The 24,584-nt window shown below is 44.2% G+C and overlaps 1 protein-coding gene across 3 annotated transcripts in view; it reads left to right on the top strand.

The window, feature by feature from the left end:
• DEF6 (DEF6 guanine nucleotide exchange factor) overlaps positions 1–22,634 on the top strand; it is a 49,091-nt gene extending 26,457 nt beyond the window's left edge. For all 3 annotated transcript variants that reach the window (XM_028734105.2, XM_028734107.2, XM_028734106.2), the window contains exons 3-11: positions 3,257–3,442; positions 7,200–7,427; positions 8,578–8,724; positions 10,996–11,104; positions 12,389–12,687; positions 14,420–14,586; positions 16,552–16,750; positions 18,479–18,569; positions 19,279–22,634. In XM_028734105.2, the coding sequence (XP_028589938.1) occupies positions 3,257–3,442; positions 7,200–7,427; positions 8,578–8,724; positions 10,996–11,104; positions 12,389–12,687; positions 14,420–14,586; positions 16,552–16,750; positions 18,479–18,569; positions 19,279–19,484 (1,632 nt within the window). In that variant the 3' untranslated portion in view covers positions 19,485–22,634. The remainder of the gene's footprint in view (positions 1–3,256; positions 3,443–7,199; positions 7,428–8,577; positions 8,725–10,995; positions 11,105–12,388; positions 12,688–14,419; positions 14,587–16,551; positions 16,751–18,478; positions 18,570–19,278) is intronic.
• The last annotated feature ends 1,950 nt before the right edge of the window (positions 22,635–24,584 follow it).

Consider the following 24,584-nt stretch of genomic DNA (forward strand, 5'->3'; position numbering starts at 1 on the left):
AGATAAATGGTACAATTTATCAAGTTGGACCCCTGTAATCTGGGCACTTCTGAATTCCCTTACAACCAAGTATACAGAAGTCACCCAGAATATATTTCTGACCTGTATCATCTTGTATGTGGATGCTTTTCTCTGCATCTTCTGGATTTTGATGCACTGGCACGATTAGGACACATCAACAGAGTGCTGATTTTGAAAACTGGATGCACTTTACCCTGTGCATCCTGTTTTCTGTAATCTACATGGTCTGGAGGTTTCAGTCCTGATTTGCCCCCCAGAGCTAGCAGGTGGTGCTTTCTGCATAGTTAGACATTTGCTTAGTGGCATATTTGTGACCTGAGGCAAAAAGGTAGCTACTTTTGCCAGGGAATTTTCTGATAATGCACAAGTGTTCCAACTTGGAAATCTAGACAGCTTTTACGTGGATGTAGCCTTAAGACTCTCCCAAATAACAGGCACACTTTGCAGGTCTGTAAGATACCAGAAAGGCCTAGTTGGCAATGCTAGGCTTCAGGCTTTAAAACTTAAAGTTTAAATTCAGAGAGAATTTAGACTCTTTTATTTGCAGAACATGGTTTACGTGTCAGCTGTGCATTATGCAGGGAGCTCTGGACTCTTTCGTGCCTTGGATAAAGCACAAGCTTGAGTCATGGGGCATGTGCTGAATTCCTGGCTGGCTGCCACTCGCTGCCCACTCCAAATGATCTGAATGCCAATTTATATGCAGGCAACCCCAGCTACAAAGCACAAGGATGGTCATAGCTGTTTCATTATCCTTTTGGTCCCCATTAGCTAGTGGCAGAACTGGCACATCTGCCTAGTGTTATCTTGGCATGGTAACCTTTTGCTGGATGAAAACTGTGAAACAGTAGTTTAGAGACTAGCTATGGAAGATGGCCAGATAACTAACACACAAACACGCACACACGCACACACGCACACTCCTGTTTAAAGAGCCAGGGAACAATTGTGTATCACTTCCTTTACTGCATAGTACTTTTTGAAGCTTGATGCAATTGCACAGGGGAAGCAAATGGAGTGCTGGTGGCTAACAGACTGGGCTATGAATCGGTATTTCCCCAGTTCAAATGTCATCTCTGCCATGAACTCGCTAAGTGGCCTTGGGCAAGCCAATCTCTCTCAGCCTCAATCTCTCCCAACCACCTTTCTCCTCTGCCATATGGGAGACAATTATATTGATGATTCACAAGCCACTGGTTGGCTACTGTGAGAACAGGATGCTCGCTGAGAGGGTCACTGTCCTGATCCAGCAGACTCTTTTTGTGTCCTCGTGCTATCTTAGTCAACGTCATGGTTCCCTTGAACTTTGGGGAATTGTTGCATTTGTTCATCTGAGCTATGACTAGTTAACAGTGTTTCCCAACCTTGTGCCTCCAGCTGTTTTTGGACTACAATTCCCATCATCCCTTGCCACTGGTCTTGCTAGTCAGGGATGATGGGAGTTGTAGTTCAAAAACAGCTGGAGGCACAAGGTTGGGAAACACTGGACTAGTATCTAAAATTCTTATGAGTAGGTGGAATAGTATGTTGTAATTGAAAATTAACAGAAATGCAGAAGTGTGTTTTTTATATATATAAAAAAGAGAACAATGACAAAAGTTAAAAGACTAATTCATCTGTATTATCTGAGTCAATTTACTTGGATGGTTTCTTGTAAATGTGTGGTTTACTCTCCCCATCTGGCTCTAAAAGCCTCTTTTATTCCAGGGGTGGGGTGGGGAAAAGAGATGGTGGCTGGATTTGCCAAGTAAGTAGTTCTCCACCGTGGCTGGTGCTGGGAGCCACACTACCAAAGGAGGAATATTATTATTAAGGTGCATTAGGACACATCTGCCAGTGCAGTGTTATAAGTTAGGAGAGAGTGCTCAGAAAACAGATGAACTATTTTCTGAATACTCAGTAAGAAAGTTTGTAAATGCCAATACCCCAGCTAAGCAAAAATGAGTTCATCCATTGCTAGTCAGTTAGAGTAATGAGATGCAAAAGGATATTGGACTCTTTTATCACCAACAGTTGTGCAGATAAGGACATTGCAGAAGAAGCAGCTTTTCTCATCTCTTTATGAGAGGAAAATTGCTGGGTCCCTCCCTGACTAGTGTTTTATAGCAGGTGTGTTTTGCAACAAGTTCTTGACACAATAATAGTTAATGGGAGTGGTGAATTTATTCTGTTTTATTAGCTGTTTTTGCGATGCTTCCCCAGTACTACCACATTATTGCTGTCCTGGGGTGCTATAGCAAAACAGGAACAGAAATAAACCCGAACATTCATGGTATAAAAAGTTATGGGGTTTTAGCAGGATGTTACATGAGATGCACTGATTGAAAATGAAGCCGTGTGACACCCCAAAACCTATGTAGGTGAAAACTGTGATGAAAGCAGGACTGCCTCAATATCATCACAAGCATCACAAACATGAATGCCTAAGAGAAAGGGCACCTGGAGGGTTCCTAAGCCCAGTGTCTAAATGGTATGTCCCTTAGAAAGAGCTGAAACCAGGTGCTTTGAGATAATAACTGGCTACCATCAGATGCTAAATATGCATATGTACTCCACTGCCAAAGATTAAACCATAGGAGAGTAACCTCTGGTCTGAAAGCCATACATATTGCACAACTGAATCTGAGTGGGTGGGGGGAGCCCAGAGGGAGAGAAGGAAGGTGTCAGAGGAAAAAATGGGGAGTGAGCTAAAACAGATGTAGCAATGGAAGGGTGAGGGGGAGAAGCCCTTTCTAAATGATCAGTTTAGACCTCTGGAAAGAGCGACCTGTCTTTCCACTGACAGTCTGTTGGATAGGAAGGAAGAGGTGAAGGGGGGTGCGAGAGAGAAAAGGCTGTAACATAAAGAGAGAGAAATAAGAGGGTGTCTCGGGCCCTACCCATTGCTGGCTTTGACCCTAATCATTGCCAGCATGCATCACCTGACTGGACACCTGAGAGCCAGTGTGGTGTAGTGGTTAGAGTGACCTCCTGTTGCTCTGTCTCAGCTTCTGCCAACCTAGCAGTTTCAAAGCATACCAGTGCAAGTAGATAAATAGGTACCACTGTGGTGGGAAGGTAAATGGCATTTCCGTGTGCTCTGGTACTCATCACCCCACTCAACCAGTCACTTGATGAGGCCACTGTAATTCTGTTGATGCAGCCTAGAATAGCATTAGGTTTGTTGGTTTGCTTGCTGCTGCATCACACTGTTTGCTCCAGAACACTAGAGCTATCACTTACGTTTTGTTTGCAGGTAGAAGAAGGTGCTTTTGTCAAGGAGAGTTTTGATGAGCTTTGCTGGACCTTGACAGCAAAGAAGAATTACAAGCCAAACCGGAATGGGAATAGCGTTGTATCCCATGAAGATGCTTTCAAACTTTGGTGTCTCTTTAACTTCTTATCCGAAGACAAGTACCCTCTTGTTATGGTTCCTGACGAGGTATGATTGCTTTTAAGTAACACTATTTTTTGTTTTGCAGTGCTTTTGATAAGGAATGAGTCACACTATGTATATTTTGCATCGTTAGGGCTTAGCCATGTGATTATAATCATTGTCTGAAGTGCAATTATATACATGTCTGAGTCTAGCTATCATAGATTTCTGTATACAGGCCTGCAGATCCAAACTATGCTGCTTCTTGCATCATCTGATCGCTGCTCAAGATTCCACCCTGTGTGGCCAAGGGATGAATATGGTGAACAAGAAGACGCCCTTTTCTACATGTTAACATCTTGCGTGTCCCTATGCAATCTGTGAGAGTTGCTGCTTTATAGCCCCTGTTTTGCTCATGCTTACAAATCTTGTGCACAATATATGATCTGTTATACTCATGCCGATTCCTCTATAGAGAGTTCTACCCCATTCATGCTTTTGAGTGGTATTGTTTTTTGATACACCCAAAAACAAGCGTTCTTGTATCTGGAACATAGGAACCTGCCTTATACAGAGTCAAATCATTGGAGCATCACTATTGTCCACTGATTGCCAATGATTCCCCCAGATTTTGGGTGTGAGTGTCCTGGCCCTCACAGCTAGATGAAGAACTGGAACTGCAGACTCTTGTTTCTGCCAAAGGCTTTACTGCAAAAGTCAAAACAGTGCATGGACCAGGCTCAGGTTACAAGGAGCCACAGAGATACATAGGCATGGCCAGGCACAAGCTAAGATGTTGACCCACAAGCAACATGCACCCTGCATCTTTCTTAAAAAAGGATGGGACAGGCACAGCAGTTAGTGCAAGCAGCCAAAGTCTCAGGGCTAGGCAAACGAACATGCACTCCTCCAAGTTAGGCATGGGAAGTCTACTTGTGTTAGCGCTGGCATCTCCTTGTTCTTGGAAGCATTGTCAGTGTGTGCTCAGCATCAGATTTATACTCTGTTGCCTCCTTAAAAGCAGGAGGCTCTGTGCTGACAGGAGAAAGCACCTGAATAGCAATATCATATCTCATTGGGGTTGAATTCTCCTCTGTTAAGCCACCTGGCCCCTCCCCTGTATCAGAGTTTCCCAGCTCCCCTTCCCCTCCCTGATGTTGGACACCTGACAGGGATTCCCTGGAATTTCTCCCGTCCCACTGGGAACCCTCCCCAGAGTCATCTAACTGCAGCTCCCTGATCTGTTTCTCAGGATCCAACCAGCCCTCCATGACAGCTCCATAGGGCTCCAGCTGGTACTTACCAGCCCTAGTCCTGGATATAGCAGGGACTGAACTTGGGACCTTCTGCCTGGAAATGATGTGATCCACTGATCTATGGCCTTCCCAAAGTGCCGTATTTCACTTCTGTTTATCAGTGTCCCGATAGCAATTTTCATCTGCTTCCCTTACATCCTTGCTTCTCCTAAAACTGCAGGTGCTTTGGGTTTCATAAATGCTGAATTTGCACAGTTGCACTCATACATGCAATCACACCTGATACATTTTCTTTATTTTTCCACACACACAAATGGGTAGCCTGGAGCTGGCCTCAGGCAGGGTAGGGTGGGAAGATTTTTTGGGGGTGGGGGAATAAGATTCTGTGAGGTGGTTGGATTCTGGGTTAACACTGTGGCCGTGTTTAGCTTCTGCTGGGAGGAGACTAGCCAACATATGGACAAGGCGTCTACATGAATGCATGCAAAAGGGTAGTGCCACAGACTCAACGTTAAAAAAACCCAACCCCAAACCAAACAAGCCAGCTTGGAGGCGGAGAGAGACAACGGTCAGGAAATGGGATAGCGTGTGACTTTCATTTAGGCCAGTCAGGCAGAAACATGCATGTCTAATTAACGTCATCCGTCCTTTAGAGTGAGAGTGTAAACCCAGTTCATGTGTGCAATGAGAGGATGCAGGCTGCTCCTCATGCTGCTTTCTGTTGTAGACTGAAAAACTGCAGCTCTGGACACACCCATTCTTAAAACACGTTGAGATACGAATCTGGAACATGTTGGCTCCACCCAAAGGGTTAATTGCAATAAAGAAATGCTGTTCAGTCTAGCAGAGCCAGTAATAACAGCAATAATCTCTAAATTCCACAAGACATGTTGTTGGAGGGAAGGAGATTTCCTTTGCTCCTTAGTACAAAGGCAAAATCTCAGTCAGGTGGCTTGTAAATCTAAAGACCAGAAACTAAACCCCGACTCACATTGGTCCCAAAGCCAATAAAGACCTAGCCAGAAAATAATCTCATATAGTTTCCAGGAGCTTCCACTGCATCTAGCTCATCAGCTGATGTCAGGTGTGATGACAACCATCAAGCTTTTCTCTCCACTGTGTCTGACACTCTTGCGCCATCCCCATTATAGTTCAGCAGAAAAGGCCCTGTGTGCACATGCAGTCATCAGCTACGCTTCCTGTTTCCTACCGAGGCATTTCCTGTTCAGGTCTTGAAAAAGCATGCTGTCTTTCTAACTCCACCAACAGTGGAGTTGAGCATCCGCTAGCGTGCATTTGTTTTTAAAGAATTTGGTGGTTTTGTGTAAGAATCCACAATGGATGAGGATTTTTAATTTTTAAATCTAGCATTGGCATCTGGCTTCTGAGTAAATAGTCAAAATAAACAATAAATCCTAGGAGATGCTGCAAACTTCTGTGCATCTATACAGAAGTATATCCCATTGAATTCCGTGGGACTTCATACCTAGGGAAGTGACTATGAGATTTCAGCCTTCAGGTTTATTTAGACACCTTTTCATACCACACGTAGTGGCAGCTGTGGCTAATAACTATGGGGACTAGTAGAGTGGAATGCAGGAAGGCCAAAGTAGACAAAGCCAATGACAGGCAAAACCAACTAATTTTACTTTTGTTTCTGTCCATTTCCCTGTTGGAATGCAGGTAATGGAAAACTCAAATGGGAATAAACACATTATTGTGCCTGTTTTGGTGGCGGCGATGGCAGCAAAGAAGCAATACTTCTCTGCCATTCTGTAACTGGGACGTTGTTTAGCAGAGCTTTTCTGAGTCGTTCATAGTTTACTCCAGCTTGGCCTGCAGGTGGATGTACAAGTGCCCTTGTAAGCTCCATATAATATGTTTGCAAAACACTTCAAGCATAAAGTTTTTTTTTGCATTTGGTATAACTTGGGTACCACAAATGCTGCATTCAGTTGAATGAATCCAGAACTCTGGTTCTTTTTAGAGGGAGGATTTTCAGTTATTGTGGCCTTGTGACACAGACATGGTGCTCGGGGGGGGGGGGGGGCGTTGAGGGTACCATATGTTGACTTGGCGCTTGCTTTCTCTGATTGATAACATCAAGCAGAAGAGGATTGATTTGTGGAGTCCATTAAGTAATAAAAGCCTTTTTGTGAGAGGGGGTAGTCCCAGTCAACTTGAAAGAGGTGGCTGTGAGTCCGCCCCCAACGGAAAGGAGATCATTTGCTGATTGAAATCTGCAGTCCTAAATATACCTTCTGGGAATAAGTTCCATTGAACTGAATGATACTTCTAAATAAGTGGACTTTGAATCTTTCCCCTGGGTACAGTTATTGGAGAATTTTAATGGAGAATATGTCACTATATATTGTTGCCATGTGGAACCACAGTTAGAATTCTTGAAGCAAGAACTGACTTGAAGCAATAAGAGTCTATGGAGTGAAATTCCACAGCACAAGAAGGAATTGTATGTGATCCCAAGGGGGAATTCAAACTACATCTGATACCTAGAAGTAGAGAACATGGTTAGTTCCTTCTCTGCTGACTTCCCCTGCTTGTTCCAGGTGGAATACCTCCTGAAGAAGATCTGCACAGCCATGAGCATTGAGCTCAACTCTGGGGAGTTAGAGGACTTCTTTTCTCAAGAGGCTCAACAGCAGAGTGGTTTGACAGTCTGGCAGTTTCTTGACTTGGTAAACTCGGGCCGGTTCCTACGAGGAATTGAGCGTGAGGCTATTAGCATGGCTATTGAAGAAGTCTACCAGGAGATCATTGGAGATGTGCTCAAACAGGTAAAGAGCTGTCCTTGATTAAGAAATCCTTTGCTTGGGTTTGTGGAACTACCTATGAACAGGAAATAATCCTGTAACACGGGGACCCAGCACAGCTTTCTTCCTCTCTATTAGAGAGGTCTGTATTGGCCTGATGGGGACTGCATCTACTGCACATTCTAGTTACCTTTTTGGACAATGATAACAAGAGCATTAAAGGGGTGGGAAATGATCTAATTTGTGGTATTTGAAGTGAGAGGAGCAGTAGAACAAGGTAAGGGGGGGGGGGAGCAACCATCTGGGAAGAGACCAGAGAACCTACACTGATGTTTATTTGTCTTTTCCTATAGAATGGTAACTGCATATGCTAAGGATAATCGGGTAGGCAACTTTTAGGCTTGTATGCATGTTCCATTTTTCTTCTGGGTTCTGCACACCAAGATATAGTTGCTGTATCTAGCATGGGATTTTGCATGCCAGTCCTTTGGAAGATTTCCCACACTTTGCTAATCCTGATCAGTCCTGATCAGCCAATCAGCCTGTCAGGAATCACAATACCCTTGTGGCCTGTGAGCTGTCAAAAGTGCCAAATCAGCATGCCTGATAGTGGGAAATTCTGGAAGCTTGCTGAGTGTACAGCATTGAGGATATGCCAGCAGCCAATGAGGAAATAGGACACTGTGCTAAGTCCACTGCGCAAAGAGGAAGAAAACAAGTCAGCATTCCTGACACCCACAAGCCACATGGTCCTGTTTGTAATAGTTCAGATGGCAGATCAAGCTCAAGGTTCATTAAGGTTGATATCTAGCTCATTCGAAGGAAAGGCTCGAGTAGAAAGCCTCCTGCTAGTTGGTGGCACTTGTTTATTCCAAATCAGAAGTAAATTGGCCATGTGGGAAGTTGTCACATGGATGCAACCTCATATAAAGCTAGTGATAAGGTATACCTTTCAGAATATACAATATGCATGTATTCACTTACTTATACCTGTGTAAGATAAGCTGGAGATCAGTTGACACAATCCATGTTCTAAATGTGCCAGTTTCTTTGGCTCCTTTGTGACACAAATCTGTGCTATGGCTGTAATATAGGCGGAGTCTTGCAAAGATCTTTGGTACAAATATCTTTGTTTACTCACTTTCTGTTTCTCTGTCTCTTTGGTTGGGAGCAGGGCTATCTATGGAAGAAAGGTCATCTGAGAAGGAACTGGTCTGAACGATGGTTCACCCTAAAGCCCAGTGATCTCTCTTACTATGTGAGTGAGGAACGGAAGGAGAAAAAGGGGAGCATTTCTTTGGACAGAAACTCTTGTGTGGAGGTAATTGGACATACTCTGAAACAAAAGGAACATGATAGGCAGATGCAGTCCTCTCATGAGGCAGCTGGTGACAGTGTGTGGCTTCTCCTCTCCCCAGTTGCCTACCGCAGTCTCATTCCCTTCACAATGCAGGAATATGCAACTGTAACATAAGCGGATTGTGACCTTGACATTATCAGCACCTGTGAATCTGACAGGACCTTATCAAGGTTGCTGTTGAAGCCTATGTACAGGTCCTTTTGAGGGAGGAAAAAAGCACATGCAGATCAAGCTGTCTGATTTAAACAAATAAACTAAACATTTGTAGACTATGCTTCAGCCAGTAAGGGTCCAAGATGGCCAATGACAAGTCCAAAATAATTCATAATGCATATTATAAAACACTAAAACAAGCAGTAAACCATAACTATTAACCATAACATGAGGCAGCAGCTTAAAACAAACAGCAGGTTTAAGCAATTACATATATTAAAAATACCTGGGGAGGAATAAATGCTTTTGCCTGGTGCCAAACAAATTGTAATGTAGGTGGCAGGCATACTTCTTTAAGAAGCGGGTTCTGTAACCTGGCATCACCAGCAGGAAAAAGTAAAGCCCTCTCCATTGCTGTTTTAGTCTGTGTTTCTGATATGGAAGGCACTTTGAGAAGAGCCTCAGCAGAAGATCTCAAAACAAAGGGTGTTATCCAAGATGACCAAGGGTCAGGAAACCAGGCCTTAAGAGGAATGGTTGAGGGAATTGGGTATGTTTAGCCTGGAGAAGCAAAGATTGAGAGGTGTTATGATAGCCGTCTTCAAATATCTGAAGGGCTATCACATGGAGGATGGAGTGAGTTTGTTTTCTCCTGCTCTGGAGGGTAGGACTCAAACCAATGGCTTCAAGTTACAAGAAAGTAGATTCTAATGAAACAGCAGAAATAACTTTCCGACAACAAGAGCTGTTCAACAGTGGAACAAACTTCCATGAGAGGTGGTGGACTCTCCTTCCTTGGAGGCTGTTAAGCAGAGGTTGGATGACCACCTGTCTTGTATGATCTAGTATGAGATTCCTGCATTGCAGGTGGCTGGACTAAATGACCCTTGGGGTCCTTTCCAACTCTATGATTCTGTGATCTCCACTTACACAGCAGAACGTCCTCTTCTCCCCATGTGCCTCCTGCGCCCTCCCCATATCTGCTCCGGAGGCTTGGGGGAATTCCTCAGGACGTATTTAATGGGTGTGAGGAAAGAGGAGAGAAAGGGGAAGGTTCCACTGAACAGCCGGAAGTCCTTGGTCTGGTGGAAGCACTTGGATGAGTGCTGTCCATACTGAGAAGGCCTTCCCCCAAAAGGAGAACTAAGAAGGAAATGACTATATTGCTGACAGCCAAGTATGGGGGAAACAAAGTAGAATCAGTAGTGCCATCATGGCACAAAGTCCAGGTCCTCACTTGACAAAATGAATACGAGAGCCTCCAAATGCAGCAGGACTTGTTTATCACACTTTGAAGTGAATTTTAGTGCACATTAATGTCTAAGAATGTTCCTTGCCCACATAAGTCCATTAAGACCATTGGGCAGTATCCAGTGAAATCAAGGACTTATGGCTGCACAATTGAACTTCCTCTCCTCTCTGCACCCCCTAAATATGTTCTCGGTCCCCCCAACCTTCCATAGCAGATTTGGGGAGGGTGTTTAGGGAGAGGACATTCTGTTGCATGAATAAAAATCCTTGTGCTGATGGAGCTATTTTGTTGGATACCATCCAGAGTCTAAAATTACCTATTGCACCACTGAGAGGAATTGAGGAGACAAGCCATGCTGTGCCTGTTAATAGTGAAGACAGGGGAGGGACGGACTGGATCCAGTCCAGAACTGGCCCCCCTCCATGGCCCCCTTTTGACAGGTGGAGAAGGCCACCATACCTATCAGTTGCCTGAAGTCAGGTGACTCTTCCTTTGCAGCCCCAGCTCATACTGTATGGGAAGAAGATTTGCAGCCATGGATTGAAGTCAGGCCAAGGCTGTAAAGATAGTTGCTGAAAGTAGGGTTTGCAATCAGCACTGGATGTAAATTCAGTGCTGACTGTTAGCTCCACTTTCAGCAAGGACTGGAAGCCAGCAGGGTTGCAGCTTCTCCCAGGCTGGGTTGCAGAGCCTTGATGGGGATGTTGTTTTGTGGTTGGGAAAGGCAGGGGTGGCCATCCTTGGCTTGAGGCATTTCAAGCCTTGGCAGTGTTCTAGGTGATCTTGTGGCTGAAGGGAGATGTCAGCTTTTCCTCCTTTATTCAAAGATCTTGCCCGACAAGGATGGGAAACGGTGTATGTTCTGTGTGAAAACACCCTCTCGGACGTATGAAATGAGCGCCTCGGATACCAGGCAAAGGCAGGAGTGGACGCTTGGTGAGTACTGTGGCTCTTCTCTCTTGCACTTTTGGAGATTTGCTGAAATTAAGATATGAAACTGAAAGTAGCAAGAGCCTCTGGCCCTTTAGGTAGCCTTCATTCATGGATTGGCTTTCTCCCCATGTGACTTGAACTGCCCAAGCTAAAGTAACTCACATGGCCAACATTTTATGAAAACATAAAAACACATGATTCTGGATTGAAAGCCAGTCTTGTGTAACTATTTGGGACTTCAGTGCAGATTATTTTAATATTGTCTTCTGCGAGAATCTTGGGCTCCTAGTAGTAGCTAAATAATATTGAGTGTTAGAAATAGGAGACAAGATAATATGGAACCACAGGGTCTTGCCAGTCTGACACTTCTCTCTCTCTCTCTGTGTGTGTGTGTAGAGTTCTTCGTTTGCATACCACAAAACTTTTATGAATTTGCAGTATGAAAAGGAAGTTTGGTTTTGCTTCCTGTTGAATAGCATCAGCCAAGAAAGCAGACATCCCAAAACTCTGGGGGTCATGGGTGCTGAATGTTGCAACTCTTCCTATTTCGTTTCTCTAACGTATTTTTATATTGCCCATCATCAAACTCAATTGCAGGGAAGTTTTAAAAAAATTAGAAGTGCAATTCATGAAAACAATGAGAATGATTAATCAGACAAGCAGATAATGGCACAGTTCAATGAGGTAAAAAGCCTGGGCAGCTAAGGAGGCTTATGCTTATGCTACGTTGCTTCCAGGCGAACCTCCTTGGAGAGGGTGTCCCCATGATAGGGGTGCTAAATCCCCTCTCTTTCTTTACCTGCCTCACTTTTGAAAAGGGTGAGGCTTTAGAGAAGACCCTCACAGGAGATGGCCCTAAGGCATTTGTGGGCCACATCCCTTTGAGGTAACCTTCCAGGGGCTACATGCCAGTGGTGGGTGGAGCCAGAGGCAAAAGTGGGAGGAGCAATTAATGTAAATCTTACCTTTGTGCACTAGGCTTTGTTTCTACATGCACTCACCTCTCCTCCATCCATAGGAGCAAGAGACATTATCAGAAATCAAGGTCACATTCCAGTCAGGCAAAACCAAGAAGTTACAAAGCAGGGCCAGTAGAGGGTGTGGCCTAGGAAGATCCCTGAGCACTAGCTATAAAGACATCAAGATCCACATTTGGACCCTGGACCTGAGTTTCCCTGACCCTAAGGGATAGAGAAGTGGTTGTGAGTCAAGGGGCTCTTTATAGTCGCTAGCCAAGCCAGCCCCTATGTCCCCTTCTGACATCTCTGGCCCTTCCTCCCCCGGCAGCCATCCAGATGGCAATCCGCCTCCAGGCCGAGGGCAAGAAGTCTCTGCACAAGGACTTGAAGCAGAAGCGGCGGGAGCAGCGGGAGCAACGGGAGCGGAAGAAGGCTGCCAAGGAGGAGGAGATGCAGCGCCTGAAGCAGCTGCAGGAGGAGAAGGAGCGCAAGCTGCAGGAGCTGGAGCTGCTGAAGGAGGCCCAGCGCCAAGCTGAGCTCTTGCTCCACGAGGAGGAGGAGCGGCGCCAGCAGCAGCATGAGGAAATGCAGAGGACGCTGGAGATACAGTTGCAGGAAGCTGAGAAGGTGGGTTCAAGGAGAAGGGCAAGGGGGCTCCCACATCCACAACCTGCCTGGTAGACCAGGTCAGTCAACAAAGATATGAATCCCTCCTTGCATCTTTGGTGGGTCAGTCAACTTGCCAACAATACCCAGGAGGGGTTAGGAATGGATTTTTTAGAGGCTTGTTCAGTGCTCTAGCTTGTGCAATAAGTCTCCTTGGGACCTTCAGCCTAGACTGGCTGGACGATGAGGGAGAACATCCTTTTGAGAAGCATGAAGTGATGGAAGGCCTGCTTTCTCTTGGCTTAAGATTAGCAGCTCACACGCCTAAGCACTACACTATGGTTTTGCTGTGGGGTGCTATCCAGATGTTCCAGGTAGTGCCAAATACAGTGGCTATACACTACTGATGGAGGTGCAAGACCAACAGAATGTGACATCTCTGCAAAAATATCTTCATTGGCTGCCCATGTGCTACTCTGCCAGGTTCAGGGTTCTTGTAATAATATGCAATACTCCCGAAGCCAAGCTGGTGCCAAATGTATTGCTCTGCTTTACTGTGGCCCACATCAGCAAGGCCGAGAGGGGGGGTCTTGTGCGGGCAGCCCAGGACCTCCATACACACTGCCTAGACTTGTGCCCCAGGGAGGTCACCAGAAGCACACTCCATTGTCTGTCAAGACAGACGGATGCCAATAACAAGCTTATATAGTTGTAAACTGCTGATATTAATCGAATTAAGGTACCCCTGCCCGTACGGGCCAGTCGTGTCCGACTCTAGGGTTGCGTGCTCATCTCGCTTAAGAGGCTGGGAGCCGGAGCCGGCGCCGTCCGAAGGCACTTCCAGGTCACATGGCCAGCGTGACGAAGCTGCAGCTGGCGAGCCAGCACCAGCGCAGCACACGGAAACGCCGTTGCCTTCCCGCTATAAAGCGGTACCTATTTATCTACTTGCACTTAAGGGTGCTTTCGAACTGCTAGGTGGGCAGGAGCTGGGACCGAACGACGGGAGCTCACCCCGCCGCAGGGATTCGAACCGCTGACCTTACAATCGGCAAGTCCTAGGCACTGAGGTTTTACCCACAGCGCCACCCACGTCCCTTCAATATAAATAGGGGCCTGCTGTATACTAGAAACTGTAATGTCACCTTTTTTTTCATGGCATGCAGATTACTTATTATTTGTTGCATAATTGTGGCACATCTAATGCAAGCAAGCAAGTAAGCTGTAAAATGAGGCAACATGCATCAAGTATTACTCAGGCTCTGTGCAACAAAGAACTGTGTCCGAAAAATATTTTTCTTGCTTCAAGTGGAATTCTGTGCAGTCACTACCCAGCTTCAGAGTGACAGCCATATTCCATAGTGCAAAACATCCAACTCGGCATTGTTATATTCATCATGGCATCATTTAATAGCCACCAAGGCAAATAGGCAGAAATCTCCTATAGGGGAGGTCATGGACCTTTCTTAATGTTCCAATAAGTGTTATCTCCCCCCACCCCACCCCCACAAAAAAAGAATTCCAATCTGAGGCCCACATCCCACTGAGCCACTCACTTTTGCTTCTTTCTACGCTGCTAATTATTGCATGCCTGTCTTTGTACATCCACAAATCTGTACTGGAGATGACAAAAGCCATACCGCAGTCTGCACCAACGGCTGAGTTGTAGGCTGCGTTTAGGTAGCTGATTCTGCCCCCTGCTGTTGGGCTGTGTACTCTACATACTAACCACATGGTATTATTATACCTGCAGGCTCGTGCTAACATGCAGGCTGAGATGGTACTGAAGGAGGCAGAGGCAGAACGTCAGCGCAAGCGCATCACAGAACTGGAGGAGATGCAGCAACGACTCCAAGATGCTCTGCACCAGGAGGTTAAAGCTCGTCAGGATGAAGAGGCCGTGAGATATGCACAGGCCCGGTACGGATAATGAATGCTCGGCTTTCTTCCTTCAACTAGCTCTGGATATAATGTCCTTTGACAGCTGAAACAAATGTTCAGCTGGCATAATTGTGACATCACTCAATGATGCTGGACTCATGTACTCCCTTGCCATCTACCCCTCTGGAAGAACTGGGAGCAATTCCAGGGCTGAGGCTTGCAGTTTGCTGTAACTATAACTTTGCAGGACACTACTATTTATGAGTGTAATTTTTCCGAGAAAAACTGAAGCCCCTTCAGGTGTTTTCATTGCACTTTATACACCTCTTACTGGGGGAAATCTGGAATTGGTACAGCTGTTCTGTGCTAGTATCAACACAAATGTCCTCTACTGCACCATTTGCTTTATATTATATTATATTAATTATATTATATTCCGAATGCCATCAATGTATGTATACTTTACAAAGTATAAGACAATGGTTCCTGCACCAAGGAGCGTTCAACAGAGGACGAGGAAGGAAATGGAGGCAGGGGTAAACAGAGAGGATATGCATCTATTTCAGCTGCATGTACTTTGGCTGAATTGCAGTGGGGTATAGATGAAGGGAAAGTACTAATAGAAAAGAGAGTTTTGAGGAGGGGTTTGAAGGAAGAGGGGTGACATGGCATCTCTGAAGTCTTCTAGGAGGCAGTTAGCTGAAAGCGAAAAGAAGATTAAGAGGAACAGTGGAGTATTTTGAGGGAGCAGGAAACCGTCAGACAACAGGGTGGAGGTGTAAAGGTCATGGACAGGGACACATCAGAATAAGAGCAGAGAGATAAAATGGAGATCAGGCCTTGGAGGACTCTAAAAGAAAGGGCAGGGGATTTGTGCTGGATCTGGGAACAGACAGAAGGCAGCATAGGGATTTAAAGGGGGGCGTTGCATTGTCAGAGTGACAACAGAAGTGAATGAGTTTGACGGCACAGTTCTGAATAGAGGTCAAGGTGAGACAGTGGAAAACTACACATGAGAGGATTGCACCAGGGCATTTGCTAAGGGGGTAGAGAGGAAGTTATAGTAGTTGGTGGTGGACCGAATCTTGGGATCAAAAGAAAAAGGAGAGACATGGGTAAAGCCCCAGGCTTTGCAGAGATTTGAGATGGGACAAAACATTTCCCAGAAAACTCTTTCCCCAATATCTTCACTGTGTCCTAAGCAAGGATTCCCAGAATGGAGGCAGTTGCACACACTTCTTGCAAATCATACTGTTTTCCTTCACAGTTACATGGACTCTCCCTGTGTGTACTGGAACTGACCAGAGGCTTAAACAAGAAAATTGCTCATAGGCAGGGTTGGTGCTATAATTAGGCCAACTAGGCAGCTGCCTAGGGCACTGACCTCAGAAATGCACCGTACTGACCTTTGAGGGGCACAGATTAGTTTTTATTCTAACCTATACCTTTCTGATAATATATGACTTTTAGATTTTGAAAACAGTTTTTCAGAAGTCAAACTTACAAGAACTTACATATGCTCAGCAGTGTTGCAAAAGAGACATACGGCTTGGCAACTATATCCATTGAACATGCCCAAGTATCAGCACTTGACCTGAAGGAATTGGTGACAGCATTTGCAAATGAAAAGGCGTGCAAAGTGAGATTTTGATGTGCCTGAAACCAAAACTTTTAAGAGACTTAAATTTTAACATTGCAGATGACAATAATATTCAAAATGATTTGTGTGCTAAACCATTTTCTTGTTTATTTGAGAAGGAAATTCAAAAACTGTTGTATTACTTATTCTAGCAATTCAAAGTAAATTTAGCAGTTTCAAGCCTTGTGCTTTTCATTTTATTCTACAAGACGTCTGTTTTTGAAAATTGGAGGTGTTTTTTGTTTGTTTGTTTGTTTTGCTGGGGACTGGAAGTAGTTAGCCTGGCCTACAGGGCAACAAAATTGCCCAGCACCAGCACTGCTCATAGAGTGAAATGTAACTGACTTCTTTTGCAATTTTGTTAGGTTGCTGAATGAAGAGGAGGAGAAATTGAAGCAGCTGATGAAGCTGAAGGAGGAGCAGGAGGAGTACATCATCAGAACCCAGCATGAAAAGCTGATCCTCAAGCAAGAGACGGAAAACAAGAGCAAGTTTCTGGAAGAGGCCCAACAGCAGCTGGAAGAAGTGAGAGTCAATAGAGAAAGGGTGGACCAGGATGTCATGGTGAGTGATGGAGCTGTCTCTGCTTCCCATTCTCTCTAGGAGAGTGTTACCACCACAGAAACATCTTACTTAGCCACTGTCTATCCCACCTCCCCATAAGTAGCTCAAGATGGCAAGGTACAAACTACATGCTTAAAACAGTAACTGATATAGCATTTGCATGGTGCAAAACTGGATTGTGCAATTCAAAAAGGACTCAAGTTGCCTCCTTATGTAGTCTCCTTCCCAAAGCAAGGCAATCTCTTCCCTGCTTCTTCCACACACAGACACACTTATTTACTGTTAGATCAAACTATCAAATCTGGGCCAAAGTAAATCACTAGCAGAAAACAGGTATGGTACACCTCTGGAGAGAGCTCCAGAGATTTAGTTCCAGATGATGTATGCCCTGTGAAAACTGCATCCCAGTACCTGTGGTGCCTTAAAAAGGAGACACTGTACTTGTACTCCCTTGGACCAAGTTGGTGGACTCTACTTCATTAGAGGTTTTTAAGCAGAGTTTGGGTGTCATGGATGTTTTAATTGTGATTACCCTCAGAATCCCTTCCAATTCTTCAATTCTGTTTCTATGAAGCTAGCATTTTTTATAGTTATCAGCACTTCTCTGAAAATATTAGGTGATCAAATCTGCAGTCATATAGCAACTTAAAAAACAACAACCCCAAGCAACTTACTGTGATTTATCTTCAATTTCCCACCTGTTGCATTTTGAGAGAGATTTTGGAATGAAAGATTATTCCTATGTGCACTTAGCATAATGTTGGGATAATTGCACTTAAAGTACAGGATAGTAACCAGATTTTGTATGAACAGTCCCCCTAGAAGGGCCCGTTGCTCCTGGTTTTGTGCTGTCTTTACTGTTGTTGTTGTTGTTTAGTCGTTTAGTCGTGTCCGACCCTTCGTGACCCCATGGACCAGAGCACGCCAGGCACTCCTGTCTTCCACTGCCTCCCGCAGTTTGGTCAGACGTCTTTACTGTATGCTTTGCTAATTATGTTAGAATGTTTGGGCTAGCAATGAAGAACATGGGAACTGCACTGTGTCCCATCAGTGCAAGGATTTCCCCTGGTGCAATGTAACCACCATAATTATTATTATTATTTATTTATTTATGTATGTATGTATGTATTACTTGTATCCCACCCATCTGGCTGGGCCTCCCCAGCCACTCTGGGCAGCTTCCAACAGAATATTAAAAATGTGATAAAAACATCAAACATTAAAAACTTCCCTAAACAGGGCTGCCTTCGAGATGTCTTCTAAAGTCAGATAGTTGTTTATTTCCTTGACATCTGATGGGAGGACGTTCCACAGGGCGGGCACCACTACCAAGAAGGCCTCTGCCTGGTTCCCTGTAGCCTCACTTCTCACAGTGAGGGAACCGCCAGAAGGTTCTTGGCGCTGGACCTCAGGGTCCAGGCAGAATGATAAATCTGTTCTAGGGGTTTCCACAACTCTCTGGAGCAGATTTGGGAGGGTGCAGGGTGCACATGGGGAGAGGACAGTGGGAAAGTCCTGTTGCACAAGTTGAATTCCTTGCACTGACAGGATGCAGTAGTCGAATACCAGCCAGAGTTTTTATTGTAATTTGTACTTTATATTTTATCGCTTCTTTAAACTGCCCTGAGAACTTGGTTGGATGGGTTGCATATGAAGATAAGTATATACATTATTGTTAATTTGTGATGCTGCCTGATTGATTAGTGCTTTTTTCCTGTTTCATTGCAGTTGGCCCAGCGGAAGCTTCAACAGGCCAGCACCAATGTAAAGCACTGGAATGTTCAGATGAATCGACTGATGCACCCCATTGCACCAGGAGGTAAGTGACCGCATTAAGTATTTGCATTTGGAGCAAATACACAGCTAAATCTGATAACTGCAGCCAATTGACCCACTGCTTCAAACTTGCACACAGCTGTATCTGGTAGTTGTTTGCTTACCAAGGAATAATCTTGCATTGCAGAAAGTAATATCAGCGATTCTTTTTGATCTTCCTCCTAACTGTGCACAGAGGTCAGATCCCTCCAGGGTTTATGAGCCATGTTGTTGTTCTAAAGATCCTTTGTGCTCTTATACAAATAAAAAAGTCCTTGTTTGGAACATTCTGCCTTGTTTGTTTGTTCAGTGGTACCTCGGAACTCAAACATAATCCATTCCGGAAAAACGTTCGCGTTCCAAAACGTTCGAGTTCCGAGGTGTGGCTTCCGATTGGCTGACAGCTAGGTTTTTTCACAGCGGAAGCCGCATCGGACATTCGTGTTTCTAGGAACGTTCAAAAACCGGCATTTTCAGCGTTTGGGAGCCGAAACATTCAAGAATGGAGCCATTCGAGTTCCGAGGTACCACTATATCCTGTTCTGTTATTTACTGTGACTGCTAGGTTCCTCTGGAGACTAGCAGATTTAATTTGAACACACATATTCTTGCATGCACATTCTTGAAGGTGCTTTGTTGCAACGATAGTGATGAGCTTATGCATGGCAATACTCTATTGTTGCTTCTAAGTGCTTTTGTTCATCTCTTTCTAGAGAAACGTACAGTGGTGAGTGGAGGGTTCCCTGGTTTCAATCCTGCACTCCTGTCCAGGAGAGATTCCTCCCTCAAACTGAAACAGAATCTGGAAAAGAAGAAATCTGATGCTATGAAGAATGGAAGCAAGGAAAACTTAAATGGGGAGATGGAGAAGCAGCTGCAGGCACCTGATAAAGATAATCCTAGCTCAGAAACCCTCTGAGTAGCTGCAGAAGCCAGGCCAAGCCACTTGTTGAAATTTTGGGGCCGGGACGTAAACATCATGACAGTTTAACAGTAACTATAGTATATACATATGAGCACTGGACAGATGTAAAGATTGTATAGGGAAGTATGATAAGAATTCTACTTTGTTAAGCCATGAGCTATGCTGGCAACTTGCTTAGTATGCAAAAGCAGCACCTGATGTATATAAAATGGACAAACCAGAAGTTTCCTTATCCAAAATGCAGGAGTATGGTTCTTTGGGATTACAGTTCCCTCGAAGGTACACTTTATTTGGCCTCTGCGGAAGATGAAAGATCCTCCTCACACTCTCATACTGGCATGAGGAATTTCAAACTGCTGTTGTTGCTGATAACCACTGCTGTAATGTGCCAAGATGTCTCATTCTTTTAAAAACATTTTTTTAAATGGTAAAATATATTGTGCTCCATTGTGGTTTGCAATATGTTGTTATAAACAGTCTGGGTCCTGCTTCTTTGGGACAATATTGGTTAATTTTCCATGTCTTTAATTAATTATTGTTATTATTTGGCAGCTGAAGATACAGATATGGCCCAAGTTTATATAATGAATTCTGAAAATGTTATGTTTCTAACTTTTGAAACCAATGTGCAAGCCTTGTCAAAGAGTTGTTGAGAACAAACAAGTTGATGCTCAGTTTCCCTGAATCGCTGTGCAATGTAGAGTATGAGTTTTAAATGAAATTTCTTTGTTTTTTGTTATCAAGCAAGCATTGTGAAAGATATATAGAGGGGGAAGGGGTTGGAGGAACTAGCCCAGTTCTTTCGGGGGTGTGGGGTGTGCTGTGAGTTGTGTCATTCTGATTATGTTACAGGAATACGACTGGTGTCCTAAGGAGAGCCTCTTATAAAAGCAACTGTAAATAGAATTTCCTGGTGCACAGCTGCGGGAAGGAAATGGAGAGGGGGAGAGAAGGGCTTGTGGAAGACGCAGAGGGAGAGTGAAGGAGAACGATACTGTGCTCCAGGGCAGCAAAAAATAATTCTAATTGAAAAATAGTAGTATTTTCAAAAGTGATCAGAGTGGGGGACTGAGTTTACTCCATAACATGACATAGGGCTCATCCAGTCTTCCGCTTGTGGTGCCACTTTCCCATTGGGGAACCCGATCTTTACTGCTGAATCAGAGGAAATGCCAGTCAAGTTTTCTGTGGATAGACATTTGCTCTGATTCAGCGCTAAAGAGCTGGTTTCCCTGGGGAAAGCAGCGGGGCAAACAGAAAACCGCTCTGCCCTGTGCTCAGAAAGCAAGGGGCAGGTGGGAAACTGCTCAGATTCCTGTTTTTCTAGATGTGGGAGAAGTGGAAGTGTTAACCTAATCATAGAAACAAGTCCCACTGGATGCAGTGAGACGCTGCACTAAGTGCGCTTAGGCTGGCAGTCTTGGCGTCTGAAAAGCTAACAATAGTTTCTCAGTTTCAAATGGTAAAAGAGAGCCACTGTAGCCTGCGGTATGCCCCCTCAATTCTTTTGTCCCATTTATCATCCGTGACAAACAAGTTTTGCAGGGTTTTGAAGCACTATGAAAAGTTAGTAAAACCTGTTTGGCCCCGGGTGGTAGCATGCCTACAACATGAGCAGTGATGGTTCTGACATATCCCCTTCAAACCTTTGGGAAATGGCTGCCAGGGTCTAGTCTCAATAAAAACAATATATAATCTTTTCTACCAGTAGACAAATCAATATTGGGGAGAGGAATTCTAGCCTAGCCTTCTTCTCCCTGATTAGCTAGTTTTAGGTGTGCATAGATTTCCCCCCACCACAATCCCAGCAGCATTGATTCATGTTATTTCCCTACTGTAGTGAGAATGGGCAGGTGTGTTGTGTTTTTTTTTATGTCTACTGATTGAGTAAACTAGCTCATAGATACATGTTAATAAGGCATGAACAAGCGAAAATGTACATACTGGGAGGTATTGGGCTGAGTTTTACTCAGGGTAGAACCATTGAAATTAATGAAATTTATTAATATCATGAAATTTTATTGCTTAAAAACAAAACATCAGCAATCCCAGACCAGAGCCAAAGTGTAAGTAAATGTGTGATTAACTAATGATGAAACAAATAATCCTTCCTGAAATCAATGACTAAGTTAGATCCATTAATTTCAGTGGTCTCCTCTGGTTAAAACTTAGTTGAGTACCCCTCAGTGCCCTTGATACACAATTTCTCAAATCTCTCCTACTGCTGTAGTATGAATTCATGAGGACGTGAATTCACTAAGAAGGTGGCAGCAGTTAGAGCTGTATTCATCCTAGGTGAACGCACAGTCACCACCATGATTTCTTCCTACACAGTGAAGTGTTCTCCCGTTTCTTTCCTTTGTGCACCCCCAGCAGTTCCTCCAACCCTCCAGAGCATATTTGAAGATGGCTCAAGGAGAGGAGGGGGGAAATATCACTGTGCTGGCACTTTCCCTTCAACTGGTGCAAGAATTTCTTTGACTATCATCCTTATCTTTGGCAGAACTTACAAAGTGGTGTGTGTGTGTGTGTGTGTGTGTGTGTGTGACAGCAGGGGGGCCTACAGTCAGTCATTTTTTCTTCATAGCAGGTGATAAAACTGCAAACTGACAGCTAGTTCATGGGATTTAGCTATGTCCGCAGGATTGTCTGCTCTGACTGGTAGCATCTCTCCAGAGTTCCAAGCCTTTCCCATCACCTTCTACTACTTGGTCCTTTTTTTCTTTTCTATGTTTACAAGAGTTGCCAGGGCTTGAATTAGGGACCTTAAGCACTTCATAATAATATTTTTCTCTCTCATCACAGAGATATAGACTACCACATTGGCCAATGAGGGCAGAAATTGCTGTTTGCATCTCCTTGCTTTTCGGCAATTAAACATTTCTCATGCCTTAATAGTTCAGCAATGAGATTTCCTAGAGGGGCCTCTTTGAAAATGGAGACGGGGCCCTCAGCAAGTTCAGCTGCCACATTTGCCGTTGCCTCCACATCCTTCCGTTGCCCCTGGACATATGTATACACCATACACTTAAAGTATGTGACTTACTCGAAATAATTCTATGATCCTACAAATTGTAGTTTAAGGGCGTTGCAGCTGGGGAGGAGTCGAACTACAGTTTCCATGATTCATGTAGGAAACAGCCACTATAGATGTATTTTGTTTGGACTTACTTTATCTCTTCTCAAGAAATGAAGCTGAACTTGCTTTCTACCTCATTACAGGTGGGAGCTACAATTGGCCTTATAAAACCACATTTCTTATTTTCAGCTAAAACAACACTGAGCAAAGCTGTTTCTGTTCTCTTCACTTCTGGTCCTGCTATGCTGACATCAGAAAAGAAACTCCTTGCATCAGCTTTTTTCCTGAGTGCTTCCTCTGCCGAAACACCACACACCTGCTTCTTCTGTAACTGCTTATCTAGATGATCAGTAAAAGCATGCTCAAAGGAGAGAACACTAAAGCATGATCCCTAGTTCACATATGATAGATGGTGGTGGGTGCAGGGAATAGCCACACTGCTCCCTTTCTTGGGTTTTTATTTTTTAAGCTATCCTGGTAGTTGTATACTTTTGCATAACAGAGACCACACAGGTTGGAAAACTTAAATGTACATATATATTGTTAAATGTGAAAGGTTTGCAGAATGAAACAATACTGAGGGAAAGTTGGTAACAGGTCGCCAAATGGTACAGGCATGCAAACTACCACTTTCTGAGGCTGGGCAGCTGAATTCCTAACCTGAAAGGAGATATCTGGTACCTTCTGTAACAGATTTTCAAGGCCAGAGCCACTTTCATCTTACAGCAGGCTGCTGCCTAGATCCCCACAATCTATTATATATTCTGTTACATATTTTGGAAAGTTGTTTGTCTGTTTGGACACCTCTTAAGATATCATAACCAAATTTTGCATGGTTCCTGAGATCAAGGAGCAGGTTTTTGTCCATGTTTGGATACAGTTAGATGCTGTTATGATGGACTGAACATTTTGAAATTGCACTGTCACTGATTTTAACCACTGATTTCAAAACACCGCTGATTTCGGGGTGGGGGGTGGGAAGCAGTGTTCTTAGAATTCCCAAGCAACACCAGGTACAAGACTGCTAGTTCAAGACAGACAGAAAAAACGTATTGTGGTAAAAGTTTTTAAGGACCTGCATTTCCTTAGCTGGATTTTCCTTCCTTCCTTTGCGTGTGTGATAAAAGTAGAGAAACTTAGGAAGTATTTTGGAGGTGTTCTAGTCCAGTGCCCTGCTCAGTGCTGTATGCCTCAGTTGTCAAAGGCCAGGGAAAGAATCTGAAGAGTTGGAAGGGACCCTGAGAATCATCTAGTCCAACACCCTGCAATGCAGGAATATGCAACTGCAACATACGGTAAGTGGATCAAAACTGTGACCTTGACATTATCAGCGCCTTGCTCTATCCATGCAACAACAGGAGCCCTGATAAATGATCATGCAGTCTTTACTCAAGTTCATCTAGTGAAGGTGAGTCCACCAAGCCCATCTGTTTCACTGTCAGACAGCTCCTACTGTTAGGACATTTCTCCTAATGACTTGCTGAAAGCTGCCTCTTTGCAATTTCGGTCCATTAGTTCTACCCTATCCTCTGGAACAACAGAGAACAGGTTTGCTCTTTCTACTGTGCGACAGCCTTTTGGATATTTGAAATCAACTTTCATGTCTCTGCTTAATTTTCTCCAGACTAAACATACTCAGTTCCATACCTGCACACTGAGGACAACTCTTTTATGTATCTGAAGAAGTGGTCTCTTGTGCATAAAGGCTTAAGCCACAGTAAATCTGTAAGTCTTTAGTGTGCCATAAAACTCTTTTGTGTGTTTGCTGTAGCTTGCCTTATCCTCTGGAACAATTCAAGGTGTGGCTGATGATCAAACTGTTCCTTTCTGGCTTTCTGCCCTGCAGAAAAGGTAGCCAGAAAGAAATCAGTGTGTAGGAGAAAGTGGAAGAAATATTTTTCTTCCTTCCATGCCCCGTTCTCTGCCTTTCCACCATCTACAATGGTTCTGATCCTTGAAAAGCTTGCTTAGCTTCCCAGTAGTATTCAGAATGGTAAAGAATAGCAGCAAAGTCA

This window comes from Podarcis muralis, chromosome 5 (assembly GCF_964188315.1).
Source record: "Podarcis muralis chromosome 5, rPodMur119.hap1.1, whole genome shotgun sequence".
Lineage (NCBI taxonomy): Eukaryota > Metazoa > Chordata > Lepidosauria > Squamata > Lacertidae > Podarcis > Podarcis muralis.